This window comes from Amblyraja radiata, chromosome 31 (genome assembly GCF_010909765.2).
Source record: "Amblyraja radiata isolate CabotCenter1 chromosome 31, sAmbRad1.1.pri, whole genome shotgun sequence".
NCBI classification, from domain to species: domain Eukaryota; kingdom Metazoa; phylum Chordata; class Chondrichthyes; order Rajiformes; family Rajidae; genus Amblyraja; species Amblyraja radiata.
Window position 1 is genome coordinate 28,986,925 of NC_045986.1, and position 17,531 is coordinate 29,004,455.

General features: G+C 49.7%; 1 protein-coding gene across 1 annotated transcript; it reads left to right on the forward strand.

The window, feature by feature from the left end:
* On the forward strand, positions 1-6,030 carry tmem82 (transmembrane protein 82). The gene is made up of 6 exons (XM_033048367.1): positions 1-103; positions 714-786; positions 2,089-2,260; positions 3,152-3,560; positions 4,310-4,497; positions 5,230-6,030. Exons 1-6 carry the CDS (start codon positions 22-24, stop codon positions 5,326-5,328), a joined length of 1,023 nt encoding a protein of 340 aa, XP_032904258.1. The 5' UTR covers positions 1-21; the 3' UTR covers positions 5,329-6,030.
* The last annotated feature ends 11,501 nt before the right edge of the window (positions 6,031-17,531 follow it).

The following is a 17,531-nucleotide window of genomic DNA, read 5'->3' on the forward strand; positions in this document are numbered from 1 at the left end:
CAGGCAGACGGAGCCGGGAAAATGTGGCGCTTTGTGCAGCGGTTCGTGCCCAACTTGGGCTGGATGGTCCCGGGAACCAGTCCCATTGACAGTCTCCTGCAGGGTGAGTGAGGGGCCGAAGGGCGGGGGGGCAGTGGGTTGAGTAGGGGGTGTACTGAGGGGTGGAGGGGGAGCTGGCAGGGGTGGGGGAGGAGAGGGTGGGTGGGGAGGGGGAGCTGGCAGGGGTGGGTGGGAGGAAGGAGAGGGTGGGTGGGGAGGAGGAGGGAGGAGGGGGAGAGGGGAGAGTAGAGAAGAGGGGGGAGTAAGTGGGGTGGGGCGTGGGAAGGAGGGGAGAATGGGGTGGAGGCCTGGATCCTGGGGTGGGGAGACTCGCTGGGGGTAATGGGGGAGGGGGGGGGAGCTGTACATAGTGAAGGAGGGAGCGAGCCTGGCTGGGAGGGGGGGGAGAAGGGTAGAGTCGGGGAGGGGGGAGGGGGGTTGAGGATGGAAACAGTTGGGCCAGAGAGGATTGGGTTGGATGTGTGTGTGTGTGTGTGTGTGTGCCCAGAGGGTTAGAATGGGGGTGGCGGAGTTGGGCGATGTTGGCAGATCTGAGGGATTTTGTGTAGGGGAGTCAGTGAGCCAGGATTAATATTGCCATATTGTTTAATACTGCTCCCCCCCTCCATCCCCCCCCCCCCCCCCCCCCCCCCCCCCTCCATCCCCCTCCCCAGGGCTGATTGCAGCGTGTGCCATCTCTATTCTCGATCACTTGCTGAGAATCCACCTTTACATCCAGTGTTTGAAGTAAGTATTAAAGGTTCATAAGTTCGCGGAGCAGAATGAGGCCATTCGGCCCATCGTGTCCACTCCGCCATTCAATCACGGCTGATCTATCTCTCTCCCTCTCAACACCAATTTTGTCTACCTTCATTTCTCCAGCATCTGCAGTTCCTTCTTGAACGTGATAATTCTCTGCTCCGTAACTAATATTTGAGCCGAAGATAGATGCAAAAAAAGGGTCTCGAACAGAAACGTCACCTTTTCCTTCTCTCCAGATACGCTGCCTGTCCCGCTGAGTTACTCCAGCTATTTGAGTCTACCGTCAGGTTTGCAGGTTAATTGGCTGTGGTTAAAATTGTCCCTAGTGCGTAGGATAGTACTCGCATACGGGGTGATCACTGGTCGGCACGGACACAGTTGGCCGGAAGACCTAAACGGGGAGGTGTAGAGGGATATGGGTCAAACGTGGGCAGGTGGGACTGGTGCAGATGGGGCATGTTGGCCAGTATGAGCAAGTTGGGCGAAGGGCCTGTTTCTGTGCTGGATGACCCTCTGCCTCTATGGCCTTAGTGGATATTATGAAACGTACCAAATAGTGAAAGGCCTGGATAGAGTGGATGTGGGGAGGATGTTTCCACTAGTGGGAGAGTCTAGGACCAGAGATCATAGCCTCAGAATTAAAGGACTTCTCCAATTTCTGGTAGACCTTATTGTCTCCTCTCCTTCTCAGCTCCCCCTCAGCCCTCTAGTCCTCCTCTTCCTTTCTTCCCCCCCCCCCCCCCCCCCCCCCCCCCCCCCTACATCAGTCTGAAGAAGGGTTTCGGCCCGAAACTTTGCCTATTTCCTTCGCTCCATAGATGCTGCTGCACGAGTTTCTCCAGCATTTTTGTCTACCTCAGAATTAAAGGACGTTCTTTTAGGAAGGAGATGAGGGTGTGGAATTCATTGTCTCTGATGATGCTGACTGCCTATTAGAGGCAGTGCCTGCTGTCAGAGGGTGGTGAATCTGTGGAATTCTTTGCCACAGAAGGCTGTGGAGGCCAAGCCAGTGGATATATTTAAGGCAGAGATAGATAGATTCTTGATTAGTACGGGTGTCAGGGGTTATGGGGAGAAGTCGGGAGAATGGGGATCGGAGGGAGAGATAGATCAGCCACGATTGAATGGCGGAATAGACTTGATGGGCCGAATGGTCTAATTCTACTATCCCTTGACCTTATGTGGATTCTTCTGAATGATGCATATCTGAGATGATCTGTGGTGCAGCGGGTGGAGCTGCTGACTCCCAGCGCCAGTGAACTTAGTCCCATGTGTTTGCTGTTCCAGTGATCCAGCCCGTGTAGGCACTGCAAGGTTGCAGTTGCCGGGGCGAGCGGTGCATTCCCTGCGCCTCTTCATCCTCACCGCCCTCTTCTCCTCTCTGGGCGCCCGGGTGGCCTCCCTCGTGGTGCTGGAATTCTCACTTCGCGCAATATCATCGTTGCTTTCCAGTAATCACGTAAGTGTCCGCGGAGAAACTCCAGCATTTTTTGTCTACCTTCGATTTTCCAGCATCTGCAGTTCCATCATTAAACGTAAGTGTCCAGTGGTCTTTCGCACGCCCCCGATCCATGACCGGAGCAGAATTGGGTCATTCGGTCTCATCGAGTCTACTCTCCCCATTAAATTACCTGGAGAAAACCCACGCAGGTCACGGGGAGAACGTGCAGACTCCCTACAGACAGCACCCGTATTCGGGATCGAACCTGGGTCTCCGGCGTTGTGGCAGCAACACTACCGCTGAGTCACCGTGCTGCCCGCTGTTTTCCAGAGGTGCTGCCTGACGCGCTGAGTTATGGGCCTGTCCCACATAGGCCATTTTTTGGGAGGGGGGGGGGGGGGCAACTACAGGCGACTGGCACAAATTTTTCAACATGTTGAAAATCTTTCGGCAACAGTTGCGACAATTTTTGCTCTCGTAGGTTTTCGCCAGGTGTCGTGGGTGAATTCCATTAATATTAGTCCCTGGCAGTCGCCTAAAGAGTCGCCTTATGCCCCTGTCCCACTTAGGAAACCTGAACGGAAACCTCTGGAGACTTTGCACCCCACCCAAGGTTTCCGTGCGGTTCCCGGAGGTTTTTGTCAGTCTGCCTACCTGCTTCCACTACCTGCAACCTCCAGCAACCACCTGGGGGGCGGGATTCTTTTAATTTACTTTTATTCACGAGACAATTTAATTATTTGATTATAATAAAATGCGACTTCTAAAGCCCTCAACGCCTACAGCGTGTCGAATCGCATGAACGGGACAAAACAACGGATAAGTCGTTTATTTTACATATAAACTTGCACGTACTCTAGCATATTATGCGTGTGTGTGTGTGTGTATCTTCTGGACTTTGTCTTGCAGCGCAGGTCAGACAAGCAGATGTTCCTGCAGGGCCAGTTCTCTCTGGGATGTGGCATGGTGGCCAGCCTGAGCTTCCTGATGGAGGGAGCCCCGCACTCCACGGTGAGCCTGGCGCTCAGCGCAGCGCTGGCCGGCACCATCGCCGCCTACGTGCGGAGACTCTCCATCCACGTCGGTCTGATGTACGAGCTGCACAGCAGCGAGCGCTACTGTGGCCTCTGCATCGTCCTCCTCACCACCTGGCGCGACATCCCCACCCTGCTGGGCAACGCCCTGAAGCTCGTGTTCATCGTGGCTGATCTAGCCGCCATCTTCCTCATCAACAAGGACTTCATCAGCACCTCGGACGCGATCCGCTTCTGGACACCACTGACCATCTGCTACACCCTGCTGATCATCTACATGCAAGGTGAGGACAATGGACAATAGGTGCAGGAGTAGGCCATTCGGCCCTTCGAGCCAGCACCGCCATTCAATGTGATCATGGATGATCATCCCCAATCAGTACCCCGTTCTTGCCTTCTCCCCATATCCCCTGACTCTGCTATTTTTAAGAGCCCTACCTAACTCTCTCTTGAAAGCATCCAGAGAACCTGCCTCCACCGCCCTCTGAGGCAGAGAATTCCACAGACTCACCACACTCTGTGAGAAAAAGTGTTTCCTCGTCTCCGTTCTAAATGGCTTACTCCTTATTCTTAAACTGTGGCCCCTGGTTTTGGACTCCCGCAACATCGGGAACATGTTTCCCGCCTCTAGTGTGTCCAAGCCCTTAACAATCTTATATGTTTCAATAAGATACCCTCTCATCCTTCTAAACTCCAGAGTGTACAAGCCCAGCTGCTCCATTCTCTCAGCATAGGACAGTCATCCCGGGAATTAACCTTGTAAACCTACGCTGCACTCCCTCAATAGCAAGAATTCCTCAAATTATGAGACCAAAACTGCACACAATACTCCAGGTGTGGTCTCACTAGGGCCCTATACAACTGCAGAAGGACCTTTTTGCTCCTATACTCAACTCCTCTTGTTATAAAGGCCAAAGACCTTATTCTGAACCTCCAGCGCTCTGCGCTGTGCCTGAGCTCCATGGTTACGTGTCTCTACCGTTCTCCGGTACGCGGTGACCGTGTGCATGACGGCCTTGTGTTTACGTTGCAGAGGAGCAGCGGCAGAATCCGAGCGAGCGGTCGGCCTACCAGACAGTGGCGGTGAGGATGGGGGGGCTGCTCATCCTCACCCTGACGGTGGGGAGGTGGGCGGACGTGGTCCACGTGCTGCTGTCCCTGCTCGGGGAAACGTGGTGCCTGGTGCAGGTGGGACCGATGCTGGAGGTGTGCAGGCAGCAGGTGGGTGCGAGTGGGTTACCTGTGGGTGAGGTGGGTGCATTCCTGTCGGGGGGGGTCCCACTGTCAGAGTGAGGCCACACACGCCTCGAGTCAAGTCAAGTCACTTTTATTTCTATAGCACATTTAAAAAAAACAACTCTCGTTGACCCAAGTGCTTTACATTGGTGGAGGTACTAACGTTACGCAACAGTGGTTCATAGATTAAGTACATAGAGAAATGACCTCCGCTTGACCTCTCCGTCCTGGGCCTCGTCCACTGTCAGAGCGAGGCCCAGCGCAAACTGGAGGAACAGCACCTCCTATCTCGCTCGGGCAGCTTACACCCCAGCGGTATGAACATAGACTTCTCTAAAGATGGACACACAATGCTGGAGTAACTCAGCGGGGCAGGCAGGCAGGCAGCATCTCTGGAGAGAAGGAATGGGTGATGTTTGGCCTAACAATGGCCTGTTTCCTTTCTCATCCATACTGTTTTTGTGCTATCTTTCATTCATCTGTTCGCTATGTCTCTCGTTTCCCTTTCTCCAGACTCTGGTCTGAGGAAGGGTCTCGACCTCAAACGCCACCCGTTGCTTCTCTCCGGAGATGCTGCCTGTCCCGCTGAGTTACTCCGGCATCTTGTTTCTACGGTGAGATTTTGGACTCGGGTGTGAGTCGGCATCTTCGGCTGCGGAGTGAACAGCGCATTGTGGTAAATCTGCATCTCATCTCTGCGTTCGTGCCTATTTGCAGGATTCTATCAGCAGCCGCCATGTTGAGGGGATTAGAGGGTCCCGTGCGGATGCATCGAGGAGGTACAAAGGGCCGGACATTCCGACTTCAGATCATTGAAAGGACGGCAGCTCACGTGGAAAAGCATCGGAATCTTGCACGGAAACCATCTCACGCATTTACTGGTTTTGAGTTTTAGAGATACAGCGGGGAAACAGGCCCTTCGGCCCACTGTGTCCGTGCTGACCCAGCGATCCCCTCCGACATTAACACCATCGGGGTGTTACGTTCATACAATGCTAATTCACCTACAAACCTGCACGTCTTTGGAGTGTGGGAGGAGGCCGGAGCACCCGGAGAAAACCCACGCTGGTCACGGGGAGAAAACGTGGAAACTCCCTCCGAACAGAGAGGGACCCGGCGTGGGGGGGTGGGGGGGGAGGGCACCGAGACAAAGAGGGACCATTGGGGGGGCTATAATGAACACTTTGTAACTTTGTTTGTGCCCCTTACGTGGCGACTCTTTGCATACATTGTGTACGGTCGCTAAACAAAGAATCTCACAGGGACATGTCACGTGTGATAATAATGTATCAATCAATCTTCAGCCTGCCCTATCAGCTCATCAATACTGTGTTTGCCGGGTCGTGGATTTCCTGATGCTTTTCTCCAAATCTCTTCATGGTGTCGGCCCTCCCTGTTATCTGTAATCTGCTCCAGACCATCACCCTCTGCACTCCTCCTTGAGTGAACCCCTGCAATCCCTGAACTTAATCCCAATTCACCCTTGCTGTTAAATAAAAACGACCTCTTTCATCAAACCACTGGTGTCTGCTCTAATGTCTGGCAGTGTCGCTTGGCATTTATTTCCCTTGTGTTTGGTGAGGTTTCTCTGAAGCACCGTTGTTGCATAAGGGAGTGATGTTCTCGCCAACTGGAGAGCGGTCCTGACCTCCCATCCATCTCATTGGAAACCTTTGAAGTATCTTTAATCGGACTTTTCAACTTTGCCTTTTACTATTTGCTATTACCATCTTTATCTTGCACTAAACGTCATTCCCTTAATCCTGTATCTGTACACTGTGGACGGCTCGATTGTAATCATGTATTGTCTTTCCAAAGGAATTTGCAGATGCTAGTTTAGGTAGACAGACAATGCTGGGGTAACTCAGCGGGTCAGGCAGCATCTCTGGAGAGAAGGAATAGGTGACGTTGCAGGACAGTGATGCTGCCTGACCTGCTGAGTTACTCCAGCATTTCATGTCTATCTGACCTGTTCCATGATGTTTAAGAAGGAACTGCAGATGCTGGAAAATCGAAGGTAGACAAAAATGCTGGAGAAACTCAGTCGGTTCGGCAGCATCTATGGAGCGAAGGAAATAGGCAACGTTTCGGGACGAAACGTTGCCTATTTCCTTCGCTCCATAGATGCTGTTCCATGATGTACTGTATGTACACAGGAGCCTGGAGCAATGATGTCTGTGTCCACCAGATGGCAGGGCCGAGCTTGCCTAATTTAACTCCTCTGTCTGTGTCATTTTAAATGTACTTCCCCCCCAAAGATTCTAAAGGAGCTCTTTGCTTCCCCCGCCCCTTCTCTCATCTACAAGGGGCAAACATTACCAGAGAAGGAAAGAAATTGATGCCAGATGAAAAAGGGACGTTTAGTTATCGGTGACGTACAGTTCTTCTTGTCTGACTAGACTCGCTACAGGGCACAGGATAGCAAAGAACAAGCTGCATTTCCAAACCCAATGGACATCTGTTAAATGCAATTCAAAAGACATTTGGACATAAATATGGATAGGAATGGTTTAGAGGACTCTGGGCCAAATACAGGTGAATGGGAGTAGCCCAGAATGTCACCTTGGTTGGTGTGGGCAAGTTGGGCCGTAGGGCCCGTTTCCATGCTGAGAGACGACTCTGTGACTGCAGAAGGGTCTTGGACCTGAAATAGACAACAGGTGCAGGAATAGGCCATTCGGCCCTTCGAGCCAGCACCGCCATTCAGTGTGATCATGGCTGATCATCCCCAATCAGTACCCCGTTCCTGCCTTCTCCCCATATCCCCTGACTCCGCTATTTTTAAGAGCCCTATCTAGCTCTCTCTTGAAAGTATCCAGAGAACCTGCCTCCACCGCCCTCTGAGGCAGAGAACTCCACAGACTCACATCTCTGTGTGAAAACGTGTTTCCTCGTCTCCGTTGCATATGGCTTGCTCCTTATTCTTAAACTGTGGCCATTCCTTCTCTCTAGAGATGCTGCCTGTCCCGCTGAGTTACTGCAGCATTTTGAGTCCACCTTAAAAAAAATATCTTTGATTGGTGAATCCCTTAGTCTGCCATAGAGAGTCATACAGCATGGAATCAGGCCCTTCGGCCCAACTGGCCCTCGCCAACCAACATGCCCCATCTACACTTGTCCCACCTGCCTGCGTTGGCAGATGCTGACAATGCTCTTAGTTTCAATGTTAGATTCTGGGTCGTGTAGAGAGTGCTGTTTATCCATGTTGTAATGTGACCAAATAGGGAATTCACTCTTTAGACTTCAGAGAAACAGCGCGGAAACTGGCCCTTCGGCCCATCGAGTCCGCACCGACCAGTGATCACCCCGTACACTGGCACTATCCTACACACTAGGGACAATTTACAATTTTACCAAAGCCTTTGGAGTGTGGGAGGAAACCGGGGCACCTGAAGAAAACCCACGCAGGTCACGGGGAGGAAACGAACAAACTCCGTAGAGACAGCACCCATAGTCAGGAGAGACAGCACCCGAGTCTCTGTCGCTGTGAGGCAGCAACTCTACCGCTGTGCCACCGTGCCAACCATACTAAAAAAAAAATCCCAATTAAATGGCTCAGATAATTAACCGCGAGTTCTATTTCAGTTTAGTAACTTGAACATGTGGGTGTAGCGGACAACTTAATTATCAATCGACACAAAGGTTCCCTCAGGACAAAGCGCATAATTTAATCATTCATACGATTTAATTATGAGTTCATTGTGGGCCGTTAAGTGGTGGTGCACCATGCAGAGAGAGAGAGAGAGCTGGCCCAGGACAGGAACAGTTCATCTACATGTACAAGGATGTGCCGGCCCCTGGAACCGAGAGCAGTGTCTGGGTTTAATGGGCCGGTCCCACTTGGCGATTTTATTCCGGCAACTGCCGACAACTGTCAGTCGTAGCAGGTCGCCGAAAAACCGGCGACAACCTATGTCATCCTGGCGACAACCTACGTCAGCAACTACGTCAGGAGAAGTCAAGCTACGCTCGTTGCCGTCAAGCCCATTGTCGCCGATTTTTTTTTTCAACATGTTGAAAATTTAGCGGCGACCAGAAAGACGCTACGACTTTCTGCGCGACTGAGGAGACGACTCACGGCGAACATGTGGCGACAAACTAGTTGCCTAAAAAAAAATCACCTAAGTGGGACAGGCCCATAAGGTGATCGTGTGCGTGCGTGTTTGCGCGTACATGTGTGTGTGTGTGCGTGCGCGTGCGTACGTGTGTGTGTGCACGTGCGTGTGCGCGTGTGTGTGTGTGTGCAGGTGCGTGCGTGCGTGTGTGTGTGCGGTCCGTCTACGGCCAGTTGCATCAGCGCAGCCTCCTAGACATGTAGTAAGTCAGGGAGATGGAGGCGAGCATCAGCAACACTCCACAACGCGCTCGTACCGCTTCTTTCTCAGCGTAGCGCTCCACCAAACCAGACTGGGGAAAAGAGAGAAAGAAATCAACACGGTGAGAACTGAAGAGGAACACGAGAAGAGAAGCGTTCATAAGTGATAGGAGCAGAATTAGGCCACTCGGCCCATCAAGTCTAGTCTGCCATTCTATCATGGCTGATCTATCATTCCATATTCTCCTGCCTTCTCCCCAAAATCCCTGACACCCATACTAATCAAGAATCTGTCTTAAAAATACCCATTGACGGCCTCCACATCCTTCTGTGGCAGAAGTTAGACAAAATAGCTGGAGAAACTCAGCGGGTGCAGCAGCATCTATGGAGCGAAGGAAATAGGCAACGTTTTGGGCCGAAACCCTTCTTCAGACTGTGGCAGAAGTGTTGGTAGTCTGGTACGAAGTCTGATGCACAACACAACTGCAAACCAGTAACAGAACACACAAACATACAGTTTGAAGAAGGGCCCAGACCCAAACCGTCACCTCTCCATGTTCCAAACAGGAAGCAAAGAGTAGGAGTAAACGGGTCCTTTTCACAATGGCAGGCAGTGACTAGTGGGGTACCGCAAGGCTCAGTGCTGGGACCCCAGCTATTTACAATATATATTAATGATCTGGATGAGGGAATTGAAGGCAATATCTCCAAGTTTGCGGATGACACTAAGCTGGGGGGCAGTGTTAGCTGTGAGGAGGATGCTAGGAGACTGCAAGGTGACTTGGATAGGCTGGGTGAGTGGGCAAATGTTTGGCAGATGCAGTATAATGTGGATAAATGTGAGGTTATCCATTTTGGTGGCAAAAACAGGAAAGCAGACTATTATCTAAATGGTGGCCGACTAGGAAAAGGGGAGATGCAGCGAGACCTGGGTGTCATGGTACACCAGTCATTGAAAGTGGGCATGCAGGTGCAGCAGGCAGTGAAGAAAGCGAATGGTATGTTAGCTTTCATAGCAAAAGGATTTGAGTATAGGAGCAGGGAGGTTCTAATGCAGTTGTACAGGGTCTTGGTGAGACCACACCTGGAGTATTGCGTACAGTTTTGGTCTCCAAATCTGAGGAAGGACATTATTGCCATAGAGGGAGTGCAGAGAAGGTTCACCAGACTGATTCCTGGGATGTCAGGACTGTCTTATGAAGAAAGACTGGATAGACTTGGTTTATACTCTCTAGAATTTAGGAGATTGAGAGGGGATCTTATAGAAACTTACAAAATTCTTAAGGGGTTGGACAGGCTAGATGCAGGAAGATTGCTCCCGATGTTGGGGAAGTCCAGGACAAGGGGTCACAGCTTAAGGATAAGGGGGAAATCCTTTAAAACCGAGATGAGAAGAACTTTTTTCACACAGAGAGTGGTGAATCTCTGGAACTCTCTGCCACAGAGGGTAGTCTAGGCCAGTTCATTGGCTATATTTAAGAGGGAGTTAGATGTGGCCCTTGTGGCTAAGGGGATCAGAGGGTATGGAGAGAAGGCAGGTACGGGATACTGAGTTGGATGATCAGCCATGATCGTATTGAATGGCGGTGCAGGCTCGAAGGGCCGAATGGCCTACTCCTGCACCTAATTTCTATGTTTCTATGTTTCTCCAGAGATGCTGCCTGACCCGCTGAGTTACTCCAGAATTTTGTGTCTTATCTTCGTAGGAAAGTACAGTCTGAAGCCCACCGTGTCCAGCGATCACCCCTCACACTAACACTACCCTACACACTAGGGACAATTTATAATTTATACCGAAGCAAATTAGCCTACAAACCTGCACATCTTTGGAGTGTGGGAGGAAACCCATGTGGTTTGGTTGTTTGTTTGTTTGTCTTTTTGCACAAAGTCCGCGAGCATTGCCATTTTTCATTTCACTGCACATCTCGTATGTGTATGTGACGAATAAACTTGACTTGACTTGGTCACATGGAGAAATCGTACAAACTCAGTACAGACAGCACCCGTAGTCAGATGGAACCATGTCTCTGCTGGAGAAACTCAGCGGGTGAGGCAGCATCTATGGAGCGAAGGAATAGGTGACGTTTAGGGTCGAGACCCTTTGGGTCTCGACCCGAAACGTCACCTATTCCTTCCAAGGAGGGTCTGGACCTGAGACGTCACCTATACCTTCGCTCCATAGTTGCTGCCTCACCCGCTGAGCTTCTCCAGCATTTTTGTCTATCTAACATTGCTCTGATGATGGGCAATGATCTAATTGACTATTACCGGGCGTGGTTGAGGTATTTATATCGAACACGGCAACCCGCACATCCTTTTTTAAAATAGCGCCACACAAGTTTACCGATCGATCTCAGCAGGTAGATAGAGCATTAGTCTAATGGCCTATCTGAAAGATGGCACCTCCAAAAATTGTAACCTTCCTCCAGCACCACAGGGAAGTCTCAGTTTCGATTGTTTATGAGCCAGGTGATGTGACTCAGATGTGACTGAGCAGGGCTGACACCTGGATTGGACTCCAGAGAGCTCGGTGCAGGAGAAAATAGTTGCATGGGGCAATTAGATGCTTTTTAGGAAGCTCCTGGGAATAATTAAGATGGTGCAAGTGGAATTAGTTGTCCCTGATTATGTTGTGAAATCTCTCCTCGGTTGTTCTGTCCGTGCGTGTCGGACCAAGTTCTAATTTGCTTTTTTGCTTTTACTTTGCTGTGCTATCAAAATAGGCCCCAGCTGCCACGTTTGTGCATATATGAAGAACACCAGTGGTGGCCTGAGGATGTCCAGTCTAGTTTATTGTCACGTGTACCAAGGTACAGTGAAAAGCTTTTTTGTTGCCTGCTATCCAGTTAGCGAATAGACTATGCATGATTACAATCAATTGGGATGACAGATGGCACAATGGGCTAAGTGTTCGGCTGGCGACCGGAAGGTAGCCGGTTCGAATCCCGCTTGGAGTGCATACTGTCGTTGTGTCCTTGGGCAAGACACTTCACCCACCTTTGCCTGTGTGTGAATGTGTGTGAGTGATTGGTGGTGGTCGGAGGGGCCGTAGGCGCAGATTGGCAGCCACGCTTCCGTCAGTCTGCCCCAGGGCAGCTGTGGCTACAGAAGTAGCTTACCACCACCGAGTGTGACTGAGGAGTGAATGAATAATGCAATGTGCTTTACATTGAGTATTAGAAAGGCGCTATATAAATCCCATCCATTATTATTATTATTATTAATCCACAGTGTACAGATGCAGGATAGGGGGAAGAATGTTTAGTGCAAGGTGAAGCCTGATTAAAGATAGTCCGAGGGTCTCCGATGAGGTAGATGGTAGATCAGGACCTCTCTCTACTTCTTTAAGAATAAGGGGTAAGCCATTTAGAACGGAGATGAGGAAACACTTTTTCACACAGAGAGTGGTGAGTCTGTGGAATTCTCTGCCTCAGAGGGCGGTGGAGGCAGGTTCTCTGGATACTTTCAAGAGAAAGGGCTCTTAAAGATAGCGGAGTCAGGGGATATGGGGAGAAGGCAGGAACGGGGTACTGATTGGGGATGATCAGCCATGATCACATTGAATGGTGGTGCTGACTCAATGGGCCGAATGGCCTGCTTCTACACCTATTGTCTATTGCCTATTGACCGCTCTCTAGTTAGTGATAGATGCTTTAATTGCCTGATACCAGTTGGGAAGAAACTGTCCCTGCATGTTTAAGAAACATTCAGACCGTTACCTGGATGGGACAGGTTTAGAGGGATCTGGGCCAAACGCAGGCAGGTGAGACTAATGTAGATGCTCGGTGTGGGTGTATACTGTCAGTTGGAGGTGTGCGTTTTCACACTTCCGTACCTCTTGCCTGATGGGAGCGGGAGTGACCGGGCGAGACTTGTCCATGATTATGACGCTGGCCTTGCCGAGGCAGCGTGAAGTGTGGATGGAGTCGATGGGAGGGAGTCTGTAGAAGGGTCTCGACCTGAAACGTCACCTAATCCTTTTCTCCAGAGATGCTGCCTGATCCGCTGAGTTACTCCAGCTTTTTGTCTGTCAATGGAAGGGAGGCTAGTTTGCCAGATGTTGCTTCTATCTATCTATCTATCTATCTATCTATCTATCTATCTATCTATCTATCTATCTATCTATCTATCTATCTAGACAGTGTCTGACCAATGGCAGCAAGGTCAGCATTGAGAACTGTTCAAACTACTCCCCTTTCTGAACTGTATAACTCCTCCCCCTTCTGTCGTGGGGTACACTGGACCCCCCCCCCCCCCCCCAATATTTGCACCTCCCCAATCCTGGACTTATCACTCGTCACCTTCATTTCATGTTTCATGTGTCTTGTTGTGTTTCTCGAATGTTGGCAGACCAATTTCCCTCCTGGGATAAATATAGTTCTATCGTATAGTATTGTATCTTATTATTTGTTTAAGAAGGAACTGCAGATGATGGAAAATCGAAGGTAGACAAAAGTGCTGGAGAAACTCAGCAGGTGCAGCAGCATCTATGGAGCGAAGGAAATAGGCAACGTTTTGGGCACTTTTGTCTACCTTGTCTACCTTGTATTGTATTATAACAGGTCCCACCAATATTGGGCCATTGGAGAAGATAGGGTCAAGGGCTACTGCTGCAGATAATATGATTATTAATTTTTGTGATCTAGGCGTTGCTAGCAAGGCCAGCGTTTATCACCCATTCCTAATCCATGCCCTTGTGAAGGCAGTAAGGAGATATCTCCTTGAATTCTACATTCCTTCTGCTGTAAGTGATTCTACTGGGATTGTTTTCTTTGGAATACTCGGAGCAGTCCCTAACGGGACGCGGAGAGCTAGAAATGTTTCAACAAAAATCAGCCTGTTGTGGAGTAGAGTTATTTTGCGCACAATTCTGGCCATTTTGGTGGCTGCCAGGAAATTAATTTCTGTGAGATAAGAGGCTGGTCAACACTCCCCGGAGCCAAAAATATCTTTGACAAAGGATGTCAACGAGAAGAATGTGTCTGCAGTGAGGTTTTCAATCTTCCTTGTCTCTCAGTTATTAATCACTCACAAAACAGAGTGGGTTTTTTTTTTGCCATTTCCCAGAAATTGTGCTATTCACAAAGGACCAATGCTCAAACTGCATTCTTGGTCCGCTCTCGGATCTGTGGATTCCTGTAACGTCAAAAGTGATCTAATTTGTGTCTTGTTTAAGAAGGAACTGCAGATGCTGGAAAAATTGAAGGTAGACAAAAAATGCTGGAGAAACTCAGCGGGTGAGGCAGCATCTATGGAGCGAAGGAATAGGTGACGTTTCAGGTCGAGACCCTTCTTCGAAGGAATAGGTGACGTTTCGGGGCGAGACCGACCAACATGCCCCATCTACACTAGTCCCACCTGCCCACACCGACCAATATGCGCCATCTACACTAGTCCCACCTGCCCACACCGACCAACATGTCCCATCTACACTAGTCCCACCTGCCCACACCGACCAATATGCGCCATCTACACTAGTCCCACCTGCCCACACCGACCAACATGTCCCATCTACACTAGTCCCACCTGCCCACACCGACCAATATGCGCCATCTACACTAGTCCCACCTGCCCACACTGACCAACATGTCCCATCTACACTAGTCCCACCTGCCTGTATTTGGCCCATATCCCTCTAAACCTATCCTATCCATACACCTGTCCATACGTTTTTTGAACGTGATCATACCTGCCTCAACTACCTCCTCCGGCAGCTCGTTCCACACCCCCACTACCCTGTGTGTAGAAACGTTGCCCCACGGGTCACTAATTAATCTTTCCACCCCTCACCTCAAACCTGTGTCGTCTGGTTCCGGATTCCCCAACTCTGGGTAAAAGACTGTGCATTGACACTGTCTGTTCCTCTTTAGCTTACGACAATGGCCATGCAGGCACTTGCACAGTGTCAGAGAGTTTCACAGCGGTGGAAACAGGCCCTTTGGCCCAACTTGCCCACAAAGGCAAAACATGTCCCATCTACACTAGTCCCACCTTCATGCATTGGCTCATGTCCCTCTATACCTGTCCTATCCATGTACCTGTCCATACCTGTCTTTGCAGGATGCATGTCCTTAAAGCTTTTCACTGCACCTCAGTACACGTGACAATAAACTAAACTAAACTGAAGTTTAGCCCTGTGGGCCACTTGTACAAAGCACACGGCTCCTTCACATCACCCACGTCTCTGTGGTACATTGTCTCCAACTCTTCTCCCATCAGTGTAGCCGCTACTATTCTGTAGCAACCCCTCCCTGCAGCTGGGCGTGATGCTTATTTCACGTCCGGTCTCTTTAAGAGCTGTCTGCAGAGATCGCATCTATGATCCACACTGCAGATCAAAGATTATAGAGGAGCATAATCTTTGCTGCAGACAGACCAGTGCAAGAAGTTGCGATGCACAGGCAGGAAATGCTGCGATGTCACAAAGGGATGTCAAGCAAAGCTGCTCGGGAACCTCTTGGTTGAACTTCTCACTCCTTGAGCGACTTTCACACACAGTGTAACAGTGTGTCAGCACGCTGTTTTAACGCCAACAACTAATAGAATGTTTGATTCTACCGCGGCGGCACAGTGGCGCAGCTTACTCACAGCGCCGGAGACCCAGGTTCGATCCTGACCTTGGGTGCTGTCGGTGTGAAGTTTGCACGTTCTCCCTGTGACCGCGTGGGTTCCCTCCGGGTGCTCTGGTTTCCTCTAGTTGGCCACAGACGTGTGGGTTTGTAGGTTAATTGGCCTCTGTAAATTGCCCCCTAGTGCGTAGGGTGGAGGAGAAAATGGAGTAACACAGAAATAGAGCTGTCCACCTCAAGTTTAAATTCCATTTGGAATATTTTGGAGGACCAAGAAACCAAAAATGTGCATCATTGGAGACCTGCAGATTATCTATTATCTTGCACTAAACGTTATTCCCTTTATCCTGTATCTGTCCACTGTGGACCAAAGATCTTGTATCCGCTATAGGATCTTTGCTGTGGACGGCTTGATTGTAATCATGTATTGTCTTTTCACTGACTGGATAGCACGCAGCAAGAAGCTTTTGACCGTGTGTTTGTTTGTGTGTGAGTGTGTTTGACTGGCCCCGACGTCGGAGTTTTGATCATCCCGACTAGAGGGCCTGTACATCGGGCCATACGTAGCGGCGACTACAGAGGGTTCGTGGCCCCGACCACGGGCGAACAAAGGAGGAGGACTGACTGAACTTTGTTGCCTTCCACCACAGTGAAGAATGTTGTGGTGGATTTTTGTGTTAAATCTTATTGTGTATTGTGTGTTCTTTTTAAGTGTGCCGCTGCTGGAAAATTCATATCACTGCACCTTCGGGTGCATGTGACGAATAACATTGACTTTGACTTTTGACTGTACGTGACAATAAACCAAACTAGTGTGACCGATAATTGCCATTGACTTGCTCAGACAAAGGGCCTGTTTCCATGCTGTGTCTCCCAATCAACCACGATTGTGCAATTTAATTGGGAAAATGATTCATGATAAAGAAAGATAAAATAATTTTTTCCAAGTATTTTATCTTGCAGTTTATTGCCCTGCCTCTTAGGAGTTTGGACTCTCTGATAAGCTCTTTCAAGATAGACAAAAGTGCTGGAGAAACTCAGCGGGTGCGGCAACATAGAAATTAAGTGCAGGAGTAGGCCATTCGGCCCTTCGAACCTGCACCGCCATTCAATATGATCATGGCTGATCATCCAACTCAGTATCCCGTACCTGCCTTCTCTCCATACCCTCTGATCCCCTTAGCCACAAGGGCCACATCTAACTCCCTCTTAAATATAGCCAATGGACTGGCCTCGACTACCCTCTGTGGCAGAGAGTTCCAGAGATTCACCACTCTCTGTGTGAAAAAAGTTCTTCTCATCTCGGTTTTAAAGGATTTCCCCCTTATCCTTAAGCTGTGACCCTTGTCCTGGACTTCCCCAACATCGGGAGCAATCTTCCTGCATCTAGCCTGTCCAACCCCTTAAGAATTTTGTAAGTTTCTATAAGATCCCCTCTCAATCGCCTAAATTCTAGAGAGTATAAACCAAGTCTATCCAGTCTTTCTTCATAAGACAGTCCTGACATCCCAGGAATCAGTCTGGTGAACCTTCTCTGCACTCCCTCTATGGCAATAATGTCCTTCCTCAGATTTGGGGCGAAGGAAATAGGCAACGTTGGAAATAGGCAACGTTTCGGGCCGAAACCCTTCGGGTTTCGTCCCGAAACGTTGCCTATTTCCTTCGCTCCATAGATGCTGCCGCACCCGCTGAGTTTTTCCAGCACTTTTGTCTACCTTCGATTTTCCAGCATCTGCAGTTCCTTCTTGAACAGCTCTTCCAAAGACGCTGCTTTAAAAAAATAAAAAGGCTGACGGCACTCGAAGGGTTAAACAGAACTGCCCTTTGCTCGTGCCCAGCAGGCAATTAACTGAAAGGAAAGGGAATTGCAAGGATGCTGGATGTCACAGGGCTGTTCCAGCCGCTTTCCTGCCTTGCTCAGTAAAATGAATCATACTAGGTTTCCAACTAGAAGACAAAGAACTCGCAGCTAACAAGCACCTGGGCTGCCCCTTTGCTGGGGTTGTACAGTAGTTACTGGAATATTTGTAACAGAGATGTCTGATGGTTTTGTAACGTGGTGATGTGTATCTCACCACGGCATTGGTTTTTGTATCGTGTTGCAATTAAATCAATTATTTATTGCTGCAAGAAAA